The following is a 17,517-nucleotide window of genomic DNA, read 5'->3' as shown; positions in this document are numbered from 1 at the left end:
TATTTCATTTTGTCCTCCCATTTGAATCATAAATAATGGGCCACAATCAGTACTGAGGACAATGTTGCAAATTGTGAGCTTCGTTGAAACTCCGTGCGAAAGGATGGTCTTCTCAAACTTTGTCATCACACTTTGCCATTTTCTCGTATTCTACACCTCCTGTTTAATGTCTGCACATACGAAAAGAAACACCCGTGCACACAATCTCTTCCACAACTTACTCCCTACTTAATGTTGTTCTGTCACGATCTATCGTTGCAACACTTCAGTAAATGTCTATCCGTTGCATGGTCAACTATTTTTTTAAAACTTGAACCACAGTTGCTCTACATGCTCCTGCCCTGTGTTGAAAGTTTAAAGTTCCTCATTAAGATATGACTCTACTGATTTTTTATCTAGTTTATTTAACATATGTATCTTTCTGCTTGTTTTAGTTGTTCTTTTGTACTTTGGCAATCACTGTTGTCAGAACTGGGTCACTGTCACTGACGCAGTTTCAATGTGGGCCTCCTCAAAGAAGTCAGGTGTATTTGTTATCATTAGATCCAACATACCTCTATCATGAATTGGCTTCCTAACTATCTATTCCAGCTAGTTTTCAGGCATCTAGCATTGTTTCGCAGGAAGTCATACCGTGCCCACCACTAACAAAACTGTCATTTTCCCAATTAATTGTTGGATGATTAGTCTCTTCCAATGATGACAATATGACTGAGAAGCGGACATACAAGTGAAGTCTGCTTTTCTATAACGTTTTTGGTTACATCAGGGGATGAGTCTGCCAGGAGATAAATTCAATTATCATTTTATGTCCACCCCTGATACTGACTGTTTTCCAAACAATCTCACATGCAGCTAATTTCTACCTCTGTGGATCTGAGTTCGTTATTTAGAGCGACAAATACACCACTTCCATTACCCATTTACCTCTTCCTTCAATATATATTTACATTTTCCCCAAAAATCTCAGAGCTATCAATTTCAGGTTTCAACCAGCTTTCTGTACCTTGTATTATGTAAGCCTCACTACTTTTCACGAGTGCTTCAAACTCTGGCACTTTGTTGTGAACGGTTCGGTAGTTCACCATTAGCATTTTAATGCTCTCACTTGTGGGAGACATTTCTTTCTATCTTATACTGATACTTCTGAGTTTCCTACCACTATCGTTATCTGGATTTGATGGAGTCGCCTAACCTTAAAACAACCACCACCTTGTGTACGCCCCACACACAGTCAGCTATCTGGGCAGCGGCCTCTGATGTGTAGTGCACACCTGATCCATTTAGGGGCACCCTGGAATTCTCAGTCCTACGGTCCACGTCCCAAATGTCACAGCCTAGCTCGTCATCGAACTTTTGAAGTCTCTGGTTTGGTCCTCCCATCTGAATCACAACCGATGGGCCACAATCCGTACTGTGGACAATGTTGTGAATTGTGAACTTGTTGAAACTCTGTGCGAAAAGATGGTCTTCTCAAACTTCTCTGCCAGTCACAGGTACGATCCAAGTATGACTTTGGAGCCCAGAAGACACCCATCATTTGTTCCAACGTGTGCCACAGTCTACAACTAGTTGCACCCCGTTCCCTTGACGGCTGTCAGCACAGCCTCTTCAATATGCTGAATGAGTCTCCCAGGCACAAACAGTGAGGGCACCTGCATCTTTTCTCGTCCCTCGCTGCCATTTCTCTAAGGGCTACTATTATTTGCCATACTTCTGAACTGCTGACGATTAATAGACTCCTACCTTTTTGCATTTGCTGCCTCCTGACACCGGACGAAACAGGTTTCCCCAAAACACGTGAAGTGAGTCCCACTGATTCAGTTTGTTTCAGAGACAGACAGCACCTCAAACTTGTTGGTTAGAGGGATTGATACAACTCCCTGAGTTGTCCCTAGTACCCATCCACCATGTACAGGACACACAGATCTACAAATGACACACCACTTGCAGTCAAGTCGACAAGTAATGACAGATCCTGTACTTTCTGCAGAGGAAACAGGATCCACAGGAGAGGATAGGACTTAAGGTACCTCTGTTGCCGGTACCACAGATATACGGCTCTCGGGAGATCTTCAAACACAATGATTTGTAGCAGCTGCCAATTTTTGACAGCAGTCACAGTGATTTACAGTTGCTTGCAAACACTGACCAGCTTACTTCTTGTTCGGGAAAAGCATTCAATGTAGGGCTGCATTTTGGCACAGTGGCTATCTGCCGCCCACCAAATCTCCTCAATACCCTTGTCCGTCCCTATTCCACCCCTCCTCCAAACCCTTTGGCTATTGAGTCAAATCCCTGCAACAGACCTAGATGCAAGCCTGTCCCATACATCTTCCCACTACCACCTGCTTCAGCCTGGTCACAAGCATCACCTACCCCATCAAAGGAAGGGCTACCTGTGAGAACAGTCAAGTGATCTCCAAGCTAAGCTCCAACCACAGTGCAGCTTTCTATGAGGACATCATAGCTAATAAGCTGTCTGTCCACATAAATGGCCACTGTGAAACTGTGGGGGAAGAGACAGACACCAGTCAGTTACTGAACAGGCTTCCCAACATGATGTACTTCACTTTGATGGCTACTTCACAGACTGTGCCATCTTGACCCTGCCTACCAACAACAGATTTTGTTATTTGTGTAGGTGGAAACTGTCCCTACAGCATATCCATTGATCCCATAGTCCCTCTGACATCAACCATTGCACACACTTAACAAAAAACACATACGATGGAGATGCCGCAAGGGCAGTTCGAGTACACCAGTGCTGTGTAACAAGGGCAGAGCAAGTGTGTCAGACAGAACATCCATCTTGCCTCTTAGGTATCTGTACTGATAAGAATTTAAACTGTAAAAGTACATTTTGGATATCCTAACTTAATGCAGCCACCTTTTCACTTAGAGTATCTTCAAATCCTAAGAAAAGACAAATCCAGAAGTTGACATATTCTGAATATTTTCATTCAACAATGTCATGTGAAATAACATTCTGGGGTAATTCATCTTTAAGAAAGAAAGTCTTCATTGCTCGAAAATATGCTGTAAGAATAATATGTGATGCTCACTCCTGATCACCTTGGAGACAACTGATGAGTCCGAGATGCTGCAGTTGGCAGTCGTGTGTGCTCGAGGTGTACTTGCTTCTTTTGTGTGTGTGTGTGTGTGTGTGTGTGTGTGTGTGTGTTTTACTTATGTAGGCCACGGCCAAAAGTTATATGTGAGCCTTAATTGTGCCTGTCCGCAACGTGAGGTGTCTTCTTTATGGTAAGTAGCAAACGTGTCTTTTTCCTACATTGTTGTTGAAGGAGTTAGGCATACTAATTACTGCTTCACAGTATATTCATACCCTCGTGAAGCTTCTTGTAAATAATCCACTGGGACGATGATGTATGTAATTACAATATTAGAAGGAAAAATGATGTTCATTACTTCGCGTTCAGATTGTCTTTAGCACAAAAATGGATGCACAATGCTGCAACTAAACTTTTAAATCTTATCTAGTGACATAAAGTGTCTGACAGTCAGCAAAATAAAATTTGAAAACAAACTGGGTATATTTCTCCTAAAAAACTTGACCTCGTATTCTGTAGAAGAATTTCTGTTACTGCAATGTGTTAAAGGTGGTAGGTTTATTGGAAAAAAAATTATGAGGAAAAAAAAAAGAACTTATACATGTTCACCATGTAGCCATACTTGCAAATTAATTTTTGATGTGAATGTAAAATGACTCTTTACACCTTACTACAACTTATCACGCAAATTATTCATGGACCATGAAACTAACTCACCCCAATCAAGTGACTTTACCGATACGATTTGTCAGTTTACTTGAATCAGAAGGCAGAATTAGTACTGTTTGCAGACGATACAAGAATTTCTATACAACCGAGCTCTGAAAAATCGACAGAGAAAATAGTAATACATGCTTTTGTGAAAATTGCTGAATGATTTTGCACAAATGGGCTAGCATTAAACTTTTAAAAAAAGCTACCACACACAGTTCATCCAGTTTTGTGCTGCCATAAATGTCACATCTCCTATGACCTTAGTATACTATCATGAACCAGTAAACAGGGTAGAAAATCTCCAGTTCTTAGTTGTACATAATGATAAACACTTAAACTGGAAAACCCATATAGTAGACCTATTAAAAAAATTAGGCTCAGCTACTTTTGCTATAAGAGTAATTGCCAACTTTGGACATTTAACACTCGGCAAGTTAACAAATTTTGCACATTTTCATTCATTGATATTTTATGGGATAATATTCTGGGGTAACTCCTCACTTTGCCAAAAAGTGTTCAATGCACAAAATAAAGTAATTACGTACGGAGTTGACACACGAAAGTCTTCTCGTATCTCTTTACACATCTGGGAACACTAAGCACAAGTTCAGTATATTTATCCACTAATGAGACTTGTCATTAACAATCCATCTAAGTTTCAGAGTAATAAAGATATTTGCAAGTACAAAACTAGAAGGAAAAATTATCTGCATTACCCTTTAATGAATATAATTTTGGAATGAACAGGGTAAAATAAACAGGTACAAAACTCTGACAATCTACGTGTGGAAATAAAATGACTGACAGATAGCAGAGGTGTTTTCAAATGTAGATCAAAGATGTTTCTCTCAAACAACTACTTCTATACGACTGAGAAATTCCTTAGTAAAGATAATTAGTTGTTTAAAAAAAAAATCTTGAAATGGCCAGCATGCTGATTTACAACTTTTTTTTTATTTAGCTGTATGTAAGTGTCCCGTGTGACCTATGGAAAATGTAACTAACTGCTTGCCCCTAGCAAGTGAGCTCTCACTTTCATCAACAATTGCACCAACATAAGGTTTGTTCCAAGAGTGTAGAGACAGATCAGTTTTTCAACTACAGCCATAAAAAGCACACAGATTCTTTCCAACCTCCCTTCAGGTTTTCAAAATACAATATCGAAATGTCCTTTGCTGACTGCATTCGATTTGTAGGAGACGGACAAGGAACCTGACACGATCCAAGTATCTGTGCACGCAGAACTCTTTGCAGGATATTACGGTCTGTAGCAATATTTAATTTATCTGTACAGAGTATACCAACTGGTGTTACTGTAGTCACCAGTAGCTCGATGCTGCTGTCTACATTAGTCCGCCCCGTGCCGACCTCTCCATCTCTCTTCAAGTACTGCATACACTTGGACCTGCTTTCTGTACTCAAACCTCAGTTATTACTCCACAATTTTCCTCTTCACACTTCCCTCTCAAACGAGATTAACACTTTCCCTGCTACAGGGCAGCTCTCTGCATTTCATGCTGAGGGTGACTTCTGTTACACCTGTACTGCCTGCCAAATGCCAGTGGCTGTGCCGGGAGATGGCGTTCTGGCCAATACAAAATGATTATCAGCCAATTTTTTGAAAACTATTTGGAGAGAAGGATTTGAATTTTACACATATTGCAGTCCGATGCATTCACTAGATAAAAGAATGAATTTCTTTTCATTATGCAATCATACTTACTGTGCAGCATCAAATTACATAAAACTTTGCACAAAAAACTAAAAAGTTTGCAGAGGTGAAAACACACTGCATACACTATACGTACAGTCGATTTAACCTCGTACATTGCAACGAATGAAATGCAGATGAGATATCGAAATTTTATTTAAAATTGAGAGCAGAACCATATCTCATTTAGTTCTCACATTACTGGTTTTTATGTTCGTCTGACACTCGTGCACCACACATCTGTTCGCAACCTTCTGCATTGCGTATCATGCGGTTCTTATAATCGTCATATCTCGAGTGATTCCTGCCGTCGAAATGAGGTTCCCTGCAAATAGCAGCACATGTTGAGGCACACAAGTTGTATGATAAATACTTGAAACTTTTTTATTTCCAAAGGTAACTTGTCCGCAGCAGTGAGAGGTCAGTGGCTCAGGACGCATACAAATGTCCACTGCACTGTGGGAAAACCCAAGCGTTGCACATACGACAGCACGTAAACGGCAGCTGCAGAATGGGGCACTGGACGTGTACATTGAAAGGCTCAACTGTTCCATGTTTCTGTCTACTATACTAACCGTGACATAACCAAAAACAGAATCTTTCACATTTGTGAAGTCATACTATTTACACATATACTCACTTCACCCACATCAATTTAAATTGGAAGCTGCCATCAATCTTTCATCCGGTTTTAATCAATCCTCTATTGTCTCTTCTCTGGTAGAACATTTTCACCTCTAGCCCAGTGAGAGCTACTTCACCTGTACGGAAGCCTACTGTGTTCAGAGTCAGGGAAGCAAACACGAAGGGGTAAGGGTCCGTCAATTGTCTCCAGTTCAAACTTCTACGTCTCATTGTCGTGTCCTGCCTACTGACCTATTTTTACAATTTGAATTAACTTTTAACTTTTTCTGAAGATAATAACAACCATGTTGACGGCAGCAACAATATTTAATGTGCCTGCATAGGTTGCATAAATCTTTGTTTTTGCTGGTCCTATCCACACTAAAAACTCAAAGTAGAGCGAAGAGCTTGCGAAAGCCTCACTTGCAGTTGTACAATGACAGAGTACCGAATACAGCAAAAAAGGTTTCAGTTGGGACTTCAATGTCTTCACTGTCTGTCTTATTCTTGAAATTTAGTCACAAGTTCTTTGCTTCTGACCTCTTAGAAGGAAATGTGATTTGATAGGAAATGTTTTCCAACAAACAAAACTGTGCCCAGTTCCCTATTAAGGATTTGGCGGAATTCAATGAAACTTAACTTTTGTGAAAGACATATTCGTGTAGCTGGTCTGTCAGCTGCTGACAAAAACTTTCTAGGTGTTGATACCAGCTTTGGTCTCGATCAGAAGTCTCCAAATATTTTAGCCCTAAGTTTTCTTGAAGCCATATACCCTTGTTCCGCTCAGAAATCCTTGGTACAATTCAGAAGTTTTTGTGATGCTTGCCACAAACTGACACCGAGTGGCACAGCAGTGGTCATTATGCAGAGAGTTGCTTATTGTTTTATCTTGAGATGTGGCTTTAATTTAATTTCATATACATTTCTACAAATACATACCACTCGTGACTGTCTTAACACACTTTTGCAAAACCTCATTACTTCCGTTATCGTTAACGTCACAACAAGTGGTCAGAACATAATGAAAGCACTGTGCGATATCTTCTCATGCTGACACTGCTTGCCACGCAGCAGTCATAGAGGTTATCTCTCAGTTCCTCGTGGTCACCGCTTGCACAGTTAGAGAAAAGTTGGACAGCATACTAACATACTGCAGTGTCAGAATACGCGCATTTTTTTTTTTTCGGGACTAGACACAGAGCGAGATATCTATAACACAGGGAGCAGGGGCGGACTCAACTCTGCAATTTCTGTTGTTGCCTACAGGTGAGTGTCCAGATCATTTCATTGCTGCAGTAACAGCTGATGTGTGTGCTGAGCTTTATGTATTATTACAACTATTTCTGACAATGCTAAATTTTAGTATTAATGTCTTTGGGAAAGTAGAGAAGTGCAGTAGTGCAACACTATCTTGTGGGTAGAGGCAACATGTGTGATCTGAAGCGCAAAATATACTGGGACTAATATGTAGTGTGACAAAAGTTTCTTAGTCGACATACAGTGTGTTTAACAGTGAGTATCTAGTTTAATTAAAATTGCCTTAAAGACAAAGCCCGTACAATTCTTTACTCAGAACCCTTGCTCTTAATACTATTAATTGGCATCATTTTGATTTGCAGTTACGTCCCTTGTGTAGGTTTGTACAAATATGGAAAAGTAAAGGAGGATAGAAAGTGAGTGCAGAAATTTTAAAAAGCAATGGGGCATCAATATTTTTTGACTGAGTCAACTAATAACACAATCTGTATAATTTCAATGAAACTATATCAGTTCTCAAACAATACAATATGAAACATCATTACAAGGCTAAGCATTCTCAAACTTAATTCAAATTCTATAGAAGTCAATGATTACAAACACACACATCTTTGAACAGCATCTGAGTAAATGCTGAGCAAGAAGCAACAAGTTCTGCTAGTTTCCGCATGGCTCACTCAACAGCAAAGTATGTAAAAACATCTACTTACAGCAAATTGGGAAGGACTGCATGATTGCAGCAGTTGAAGAGGTGTGACCAGGAAAAAGTAGTTTACTTGAAAACCTCAGCTTGTCAGCAAATACTGTGGCTTGAAGAGTAAATGATACTGCTGAAATATATTAACTTGACTGTCTGAGAAAACTCAACACTTAGAGCCATTCTCTTTGGCTCTGGATGAGTCAGAAGACGTTTCAGATACTCCAGAAGTGTTCATTTTGATTTGAGGAATAACAGACTCATTAAGTATATGAAGAGCTGCTTGACATTCACAGTATTCACGGCATGGCCACAGAGGAAGAAACTTTTAAGTGAGATGAAAATGCTGTTAAGGTAAACAATGTTCAATGGAAAAACTTGAGGTGTATCACAACTGATGATGGCAAGAATGTGAGGAACAAATAAAGGTACTGTTGCTCTCAAGTCAGAGGCAGTAGAAAATGTCAAAAATGTCTGGATATGTCAAAAGTTTGAATGTCAGTCACGTCAGCTTTTAACTATGTAAGATTACATGCTCTCAATCATCATTAATTCTGCAAGTTTATTGAAGAGACTGAAGGAATGACTTACCATATTATACAGCAGTACACTGGCTAAGCTGCAGAAAAGCTCCAACATGATATTTTGAACTCTTAACAACTATCAAAATTTTCTTGAACGAAAGGAATCGTCCTCTGACTGAATTACAAAACAATGAGTGGTTATGGAAGTTGTTATTTTGTACAGATTTAACTAAACATATGAACAACCTCAATTTAAATTTACAAGAAACAAACTGGCTCCTGCCTGTTTTATACACTTATATTAAATCCTTTTGGCAAAAAATTGTTTTGTTTCAGTCCCAATGAACAAAAAATGTCTCATGCATTGTAATACATGCCAATCATTCAGTCAGCAACAAGAAACTCCGTTTTTTGTAGATTTTGCAACTGAAACTTTGAGTGCTTTAAAAGTCATTTTTGAGCCTCATTTTTCAGATTCTAAAATTGCTATTGATATCAAAATTTTTCAAAATCCTTTGAACACCAATTTAGAAACTCTTGCACATGACCTTCAAATTGAAATGGTTGTTTTGTAAAGATAAATATTTAATTCATCATTGCTGGAACTTTATACGAGTCTTTCACTCACACAGTTTGATCAGTTGCATAAGTTTGCACATAGCTTTTTTCCCATTTTTATACTACTTATCTCTGTGAGAAAACTTAGATCAATACATTCCATTCCAAAGAAACAGGTATTCAAACAGATTTATAACACAATATTGTAATTTTTTATTCATAATACAGTACAGTCTATTTTAGAAGAAAGTTGTCAAGAGATATTTGTTTATGCCCATGCTTCAAAAGCTGTCAAAAGAGAGGCATAGCATGATTATTAATTAAATTCATAGCACACATAGCTACTGTTTTACAGGCACATTTAATGAATTTGAGTTAGTTAATGACAAAAAATCAGAACTGGAATTCATGAACAGATATTGCAAGGAAAAGAGTTAACACACGCAGGCGAAGAAAAGATCTTGCAACATCTTTGTGGAAAATTTGCAACACTGCTGCGAAAGCCTGAGCAGTGGTGATAATTGCGGTTTGAGGCACATTGCATTCAGTACAGCTGATTAGATATGGCTTCTACTTTACAGAGTGTTAGTCAATAGGACAATGCACGATTGTTTGTTCATTCATAATGGGTAAAGAGAGTGATCCAGGCCAAGTGTTGGTTTTTGAAATTGTTATTACAGACTGAAGGGGGGGGGGGGGACCACTAAACCGACTCTTTACATGAAAAATCGTTCGTTAAGTGATTCAGTTTCTTCTACTCGTTCTGTAAATTACTCTTTATGAGAGGTGCTCAATAAGCAAGGTTCAACTGCAATAAAAGAAAATAACGGTGGGCCAGACAGGGGCACATATGACCCGTCACTGCGGGCCGGATCGATGGTGTTTGCGGGCTGGTGTCAGCCCGCAGGCCGTAGCTTAGAGATCCCTGGTCTAGATTATCTTCTGACACATGGTAATTACAAACAATGCAGCCAATAATATCAGGACTAAACAGTAAAAAAATTAAAAATCCTACAAATTCCTGGGATGTATCAGTATGTACTTAGTAGCCGAAAAAATCATCATATCATCTCTCCTAATGCATTACATGTAGTTGCCTTAATATTGGATTAAATAGGTGAGCACCAGTGTTGTTATTACATGTCACTAATGCACTCTTCACTACCTGGAGACATCTGTACCTCTGTTGCTCACAGTGGCAAAAAAAAAGCCTGTCATAAGACCTTCTGAAGCCATTCTTAATATGCCAACAGTGCGACCTTGGCAAAAACTTCATTCCTGCATAGTTGAAACACCTATTTACCTCACTACAGGCTACTGTTCTTCAGATTCACTATTAAACTTCACTTATATTGAGCTCAATAACCACTGACAATATGTGAACAGCTGTGTCCACCACCCAAGTGACTACTACAATGACCCCTCTACCTCATACAAATCGAATTTGTCTACTGTCTTTCTGTAACCATTTCTTAAATATACAAGTCAGTCTTTTCTTATGCAATATTATCTTTTTCTAATAGTTAACTGGAGCTATTGCCTACAGGGAACTGCAGTTTAGTTCTCAATTTTCGGCTAGTTAAAGACGAAAACTGATAGTGAATTCAGTAGCTTGCATTGGTATTAACACAATAACAGTAGTAGTAGTAGTAGTAGTAGTAGTAGTAGTAGTAGTAGTGGTGGTGGTGGTGGTGGTGGAAGAAGCAACAGCAGCAGCAGCAGCAGCAGCAGTAGCAGTAGCAGTAAATAAGTTTTCAGAAGAGTTGTGACGTGAGCATATTAAGAATAGTATAAGCAGGCCTGACGAGAGAGGTATTTGCCATTGTGTGCAATGAAAGACAAGATGTGTCCAGACAGTGAGTGATTATTAGTGATGTGTAAAACACACATCAAAAAAAGTTTTGCATCACCTCGGTTCCGAGAGATCCGGAACCTGTACAGAAAATTGGAATAGAGATCAACACAAACATGCTGCTCATGCATGGTTGTTTACATCTTCAGGTGGGTATAGTGACATCTCTGAACAGTCAAAGGGACTGTGTCTGCGATACAATATCCACATTCAATGTCTATCTTCAGGAGTTCTGGGAATCAGGGTGATGCACAACTTTGATGTGTGTAACAGAGATGCTCACCCATTTAACTCAATATTAACACAACTACAGGGTGTTTATAAGTGAATATTGAGGTTTTAATGCTTTATAACATTTATTACATTAAACTTACAGTTACAAATGGTATGTCAAATGAAAGAGCAACTCAAACAGTTTTACCAAGAACATTATAAATGTTCAATGTGAGCACCATTTGTCACACGGCACACATCAGGTCTATAGCCGAGTTCTTCCCAAATGTTGATAAGTGTGTCTTCAGTGATTATAGCAAAAGCTGCTTCAATCTGGTTTCTTAATTCAGGGATGTCTGCTGGTAGCGAAGGCACGTACACACGATGCTTGATGAATCCCCAAAGGAAAAAAATCGCATCCCTGAATAATGAAACCGGATTGAAGCAGCTGTTGCTACAATCACTGAAGACACACTTATCAATGTTTGGGAAGGACTCCGCTATAGACTTGATGTGTGCTGTGTGACAAATGGTGCCCACATTGAACATTTATAAGGTTCTTCGTAAAACTGTTTGAGTTGCTCTTTCATTTGACATATCATTTATAACTGTAAATTTAATGTAATAAATATTATAAAGAGTTAAAACACTGATATTCATTTATAAACATCCCGTATATGTAATGGATTAGAAAGCAAAATGCTCTAATGAATTTTTAAACCAATATGTACATACTGATAAATTATATGAATCTGTAAAATTATTAATTTTTTTAAATAATTTACTACTCGTATCATTGTCTGTTTTGTTCATAATTGCATAACAATTACACAATAAATGTTTTGCACATAATCCACATATAGGTCAAAACTGGTAGCAACGAAGCTTTTGTCAGCAACTGATGTAGCTACACAAACATGCCTCCCATGAAAAACAGGGGGAGGGGGATTCATAAACTTGCAAGTCTAAGTGTAGTGTCAATGCAGGTGATGGCAGTGAGGAATATGCTAACGAATTTCAGCCATGTATCAGTGGACCAGTTACTTGAGGAAAACAGCAGTATTTTGAAATATTTTTGTGCACCCTCACAACATATCTTCTTACACATATCAATTAACAGTAGAAAATATTTTGCAGGTACTCACCGTTACGACAGTAACACAAGGAAACAAAATCCATTAGGAACAAAATGTCACAAGATGACGTGTAGTGTTAGAATGAGAGGTACGCACCTTTGCTGTGACGGAGAGAGCCCGCCATGGCGTTGGCCACAACTGACCACGGGCCGCCGGGCTTCCTCTTGCCTGCACATAAGCGACGGCCAACACTTCAGATTAGCGGCGGGGAAACTGGGAGGTGGGAGTAGGGGGCGGGAGGGGAGGAGGGGTCCACCGGAAGCAGCACACACTCGGTACCCGCTTACAGACTGCAGCACCGACTGTGCAGTAAAGGTGTGCCAAACTTCATTTTTCTCGACTTTCTGACCTCTGCGACGGGCCGATTTGTGCGCGCTACTTCTAGTAGACCTCTCAGTGAAGGTAACGAGGTATTTAGGAACTGAGGAAGTCGGGCGATAGTCGCGTGTCGGAATGAAAGTGAGGGAAACTGTGTGCATTACATAACAGTGAAAACAGATGTAGCAGACAGCAAACACTCATGCCACTTTGTAACAGCCACAGTTGTGGAGGTGCTCGACACAACACAAATTAGAACGTGACGTGACACTGGAGAATCGGGCCTCTCAAACTGCAGAAATGGGAACGAACGGAGCAAACGCAGCAGAATCACATAAAGGGGGAGGAGTGAATCTAGAACTTTCTGAAGTGTTCTTACAATTTGTAGCAGGAGAAGGGAAATAAGGACAGGAAACGTGTAAAACAGAGGTCATATGGTGTGTGTCTCTCTTCCACTCTGATTCCAAGAGAGGGTCTACCACTCTCTCGGAAAACCAACTTTTGTCTTCATAGAAATATTAAATTACTTTACACAAGTTGAGTTCACTGAAGTGAATGGGATAGAATCAAATAACTATGAATAGGAGTATGTCCTGTCCACTCGATTGAGTTACAGTAGTTTTAAGTCACTGAGATGGAGAGACAGGTATAAGAAACTGTCCAATCTGCAATGCGTACAGACCCAATAGCACAATTTGGTTTTGCCACTGTTTTCAATGTCATGCAAGGCAGATTCTGGGATGGTTCTTACCAAGAGACCAAGGACACCACCTTCACCTATGTTCAGCCTCTATTGAGTTCAGATAAATGGTGTAAGGTATTATATTGTATGCTCATATTATTATTACTATTACTATTATTTTTTCTTATCTCAGACGTTATGTCTGGTCAAAAGTGGAAAGTGACGCGGAACTTGAACAAGCGTGTCAAGGGTGACTTCCTTTTAACTGTACGGTATATGTTATATTGCATTTAGGAACTTTCGGGTAATTGAACATGTATCAATAATTACGGATTTCTGTAGTTGTATATGTAAGTTTGGATGTAGCTGTATTGCATTGATGTACTGGTGGATATTGTGTGGTATGACTTCTGTAGTTGATAGTATAATTGGTATAATGTCAACTTTATCCTGATACCACATATCCTTGACTTCCTCGGGCGCTGGATGTATTTTTCAATTTTTTTCTGTTTTCTTTTGTATATTTGTTGTATTGGGTATGGATATTTCGAAAAGTTATGTTAATTTCTTCTTTTTATTGGTCAGGTTTTTTATGTGGTGGTGGTTTATCTGTTATAATGGTTCTGTTCCAGTATAATTTGTATTCATAATTCTCCAGTACATTTTGTGGTGCATACTTGTATGTGGGTACGTGTTGTTTTATAAGTTTATGTTGTAAAGCAAGCTGTTGATGTATTATTTTTGCTACACTGTCATGTCTTCTGGGGTATTCTGTATTTGCTAGTATTGTACATCCGCTTGTGATGTGATCTACTGTTTCTATTTGTTGTTTGCAAAGTCTGCATTTATCTGTTGTGGTATGAGGATCTTTAATAATATGCTTGCTGTAATATATGGTGTTTATTGTTTGATCCTGTATTGCAATCATGAATCCTTCCGTCTCACTGTATATATTGCCTTTTCTTAGTCATGTGTTGGATGCGTCTTGATCGATGTGTGGCTGTGTTAGATAACTTAAATTCGTTAGCATATTCCTCACTGCCATCACCTGCATTTCTTTTTCCAATTTACTTTCTTCGTATCTGTTGATGTTATGTGATCTAAAAGGTTGTAGAAGTGGTTATGATATTGCAGTGGTGTAGCCGATGTATTTATATGAGTGATTGCTTTGTGTATTTTGCTAGTTTCTGCTCGTTCTAGAAAGAATTTTCTTAAATTGTCTACCTGTCCATAATGTAGGTTTTTTATGTCGGTAAATCCCCTTCCTCCTTCCTTTCTGCTTAATGTGAATCTTTCTGTTGCTGAATGTATGAGATGTATTCTATATTTGTGGCATTGTGATCGTGTAAGTGTATTGAGTGCTTCTAGGTCTGTGTTACTCCAAATGAGTAGGTCAATATTGGTATAGCATAAGTATTTATAGCTTTTGTCTTGTTTCTTGCTGTCAACTCTGTTTTCAGTATTTTTGTTAGTCTTTGTCTATATTTTTCTTTTAGTTCTTCTTTAATATTTGTATTATCTATTCCTATTTTTGGTCTGTACCCTAGATATTTTAGGCATCTGTTTTCCCACCGCTTCTATGCAGTCGTTGTGGTTATCCAATAAGTGATCTTCTTGTTTAGTGTGTTTTCCCTTGACTATGCTATTTTTCTTACATTTGTCTGTTCCAAAAGCCATATTTATATCATTGCTGAATACTTCTGTTATCTTTAGTAATTGGTTGAGTTGTTGCTGCCAGTAGTTTTAGATCATCCATGTATAGCAAATGTGTGATTTTGTGTGGGTATGTTCCAGTAATATTGTATCCATAATTTGTATTATTTAGCATGTTGGATAGTGGTTTCAGAGCAAGGCAGAACCAGAAAGGACTTAATTAGTCTCCTTGGTATATTCCACGCTTAATCTGTATTGGCTGTGATGTGATATTTGAATTTGTTTGGATATTAAGTGTGGTTTTCCAATTTTTCATTACTATGTTTAGGAACTGTATCAATTTAGGATCTACTTTGTATAGTTCCAATATTTGTAGTAACCATGAGTGGGGTACACTATCAAAAGCTTTTTGGTAATCAATGTATGCGTAGTGTAGCGACCTTTGTTTAGTTTTAGCTTGATATGTCACCTCTGCATCTATTATCAGTTGTTCTTTACATCCTCGTGCTCCTTTGCAACAGCCTTTTTGTTCTTCATTTATAATTTTGTTCTGTGTTGTATGTGTCATTAATTTCTGTGTAATGACTGAAGTTAATATTTTGTATATTGTTGGTAGGCATGTTATGGGGCGGTATTTAGCTGGGTTTGCTGTGTGCGCTTGATCTTTAGGTTTCGTATAAGTTATTCCATGTGTAAGTGTATCATGGAATGTGTATGTGTCTGCAATGTAACTGTTAAATAATTTAGTTAGATGTGAATGTGTTGAGGTGAACTTCTTTCGCCAGGAATTTGCTATTTTATCTTTTCCAGGGGCTTTCCAATTGTGAGTAGAATTAATTGCTTTGATGACTTCATGTTGCAAAATTATCACTTCAGGCATTTGTGGTATCATCTTGTATGTGTCTGTTTCTGCTTCTTTCCACCGTGCATGCCTGTTATGTTGTACTGGGTTTGACCATATGTTGCTCCAGAAGTGTTCCATGTCTGTTATGTTTGGTGGATTGTCTATTTTAATGTGTGTGTTATCTATTGTCTGGTAAAATTTCTTTTGGTTTGTGTTGAATGTTTGGTTTTGTTTCCTTCTATTTTCACTATTTTTGTATTTTCTAAGTCGTTTAGCCAATGCTTGTAATTTCTGCTTCTTTTCACCTAATTGCTCTATCGCTTCTTGTTGTGAGATTTTACCTAACCTTTTTCGTTTTTTTCTGACATTTGATGTCTTATAAATTGTGTTAGCTGTCCAATGTCTTTTCTCAGTTTTTCTATTCTGATCTGTAGCCTGTGTTGCCATGCTGGTTTTGTGGGTTTCTTCTGTGTGTTGGTTGGTTCTGATCTCTGCCTAGTGTGTATATTTAGTGTAGTGAGTGCTCCTATATAAACCAGAAGTTGTAACTCTTCCATAGTTGTGTTTTCATTTATTTTGTTGTGAACGATTGTGTTGATAGTTTTTATTGATGTTTCGACTTGTGGGTTATTTGGCGGTCTATGCAAGAATGGTCTAATGTCTGTATTGGTGTCTTTGTCTTCTATATATGTCAGTTGAAATTTTTCTTCTATATCTAACATGTGTGTCACTTCGTGTTCTATTTGTACTTGTTCCGGTGGCAGTCTTAAGATTTTGTTTTCCTCTGATTGTTTAATTGATGTGTGTAGTTCTTTGTTTGTTTGCTCTGGGATGTTTGAGTCTATTACTGTATTTTCTTCTTCTTCTGATTGCACATTATTTTGTTCCAGTATTTGTTGTACTTGTTGTTTGATGTTTTCTAATTCTGACTGGGGCATCCTGTAATTTTTGATTATTATATGGATCTGATCAGCTAGTCATTGTTCTGTTAAAAATTTTAATTCTGGGTATCTGGTAATAAATGTTGTGTATACTTGTGATCTGTATCCAGTTGTGTTGGTTCCTAGGTTTGTTGCTTGGTAATAACAGAACATGAGGTGTCGATTAACTTAATCTGACCATCTCATCCTCTGTCTTTGTTTTCCTTCTAGGGTGGCTGCAGGAAGAATATCCTGCAAAACACCTATTTGGATTTAAATCATTTTCCAGTTGGCTAGCAGTGTCGTTACCATTGTGGGCGGGCATAGGGTTCAAGCGTCGTCCCCGACCATGACGGCGCTTGTCCGAGGCTTCTTTAGTTGTGTCCTGAACCAACTAATCACACTAAAATAGGGGTGAGCCCTATTAGTGGTTTGTTCTTTTCGTCGCCTTTTATGACTGGCAGAACATACCGGAGGCCTATTGTTTTCCCGGGCCTCCACGGGCCTTATTATTATTATTATTATTATATTATTATTATTATTATTTACATTTCTACTATAATTTTGTCATTTCAAAGCTCAACATTTTATTACTTCAATTTCCTCTTTTAATGAGTTCTGAAGACCTTGTGTCATTTCCACATAGGAGGGGAACTAAATGATCATAAATTAAAGGTAAAAATAAAAATGTGAGTCACAAGAGAGAAGAGACAGTACAGGAGGCAGGACGAGCTGTTACTCCC

At 38.5% G+C, this 17,517-nt stretch overlaps 1 protein-coding gene across 2 annotated transcripts in view; it reads right to left on the bottom strand.

Moving 5' to 3' along the window:
• The window catches only part of LOC126293329 (probable mitochondrial glutathione transporter SLC25A40), a 79,684-nt gene that overhangs the window by 31,568 nt on the left and 30,599 nt on the right, over nucleotides 1–17,517 (bottom strand). The window contains exon 7 of one of the 2 annotated variants that reach the window (XM_049986515.1): nucleotides 12,454–12,525. The exons of the other annotated variant lie outside the window; for it this stretch is intronic. Coding sequence (XP_049842472.1) covers nucleotides 12,454–12,525 — 72 coding nt within the window. The remainder of the gene's footprint in view (nucleotides 1–12,453; nucleotides 12,526–17,517) is intronic. 2 annotated transcript variants of the gene reach the window in all.

The sequence above is a fragment of the Schistocerca gregaria genome, chromosome 10 (assembly GCF_023897955.1).
Source record: "Schistocerca gregaria isolate iqSchGreg1 chromosome 10, iqSchGreg1.2, whole genome shotgun sequence".
NCBI classification, from domain to species: domain Eukaryota; kingdom Metazoa; phylum Arthropoda; class Insecta; order Orthoptera; family Acrididae; genus Schistocerca; species Schistocerca gregaria.
Note: the sequence above shows the minus strand (reverse complement) of the source record. Positions and strands in the feature narration are given on the sequence as shown.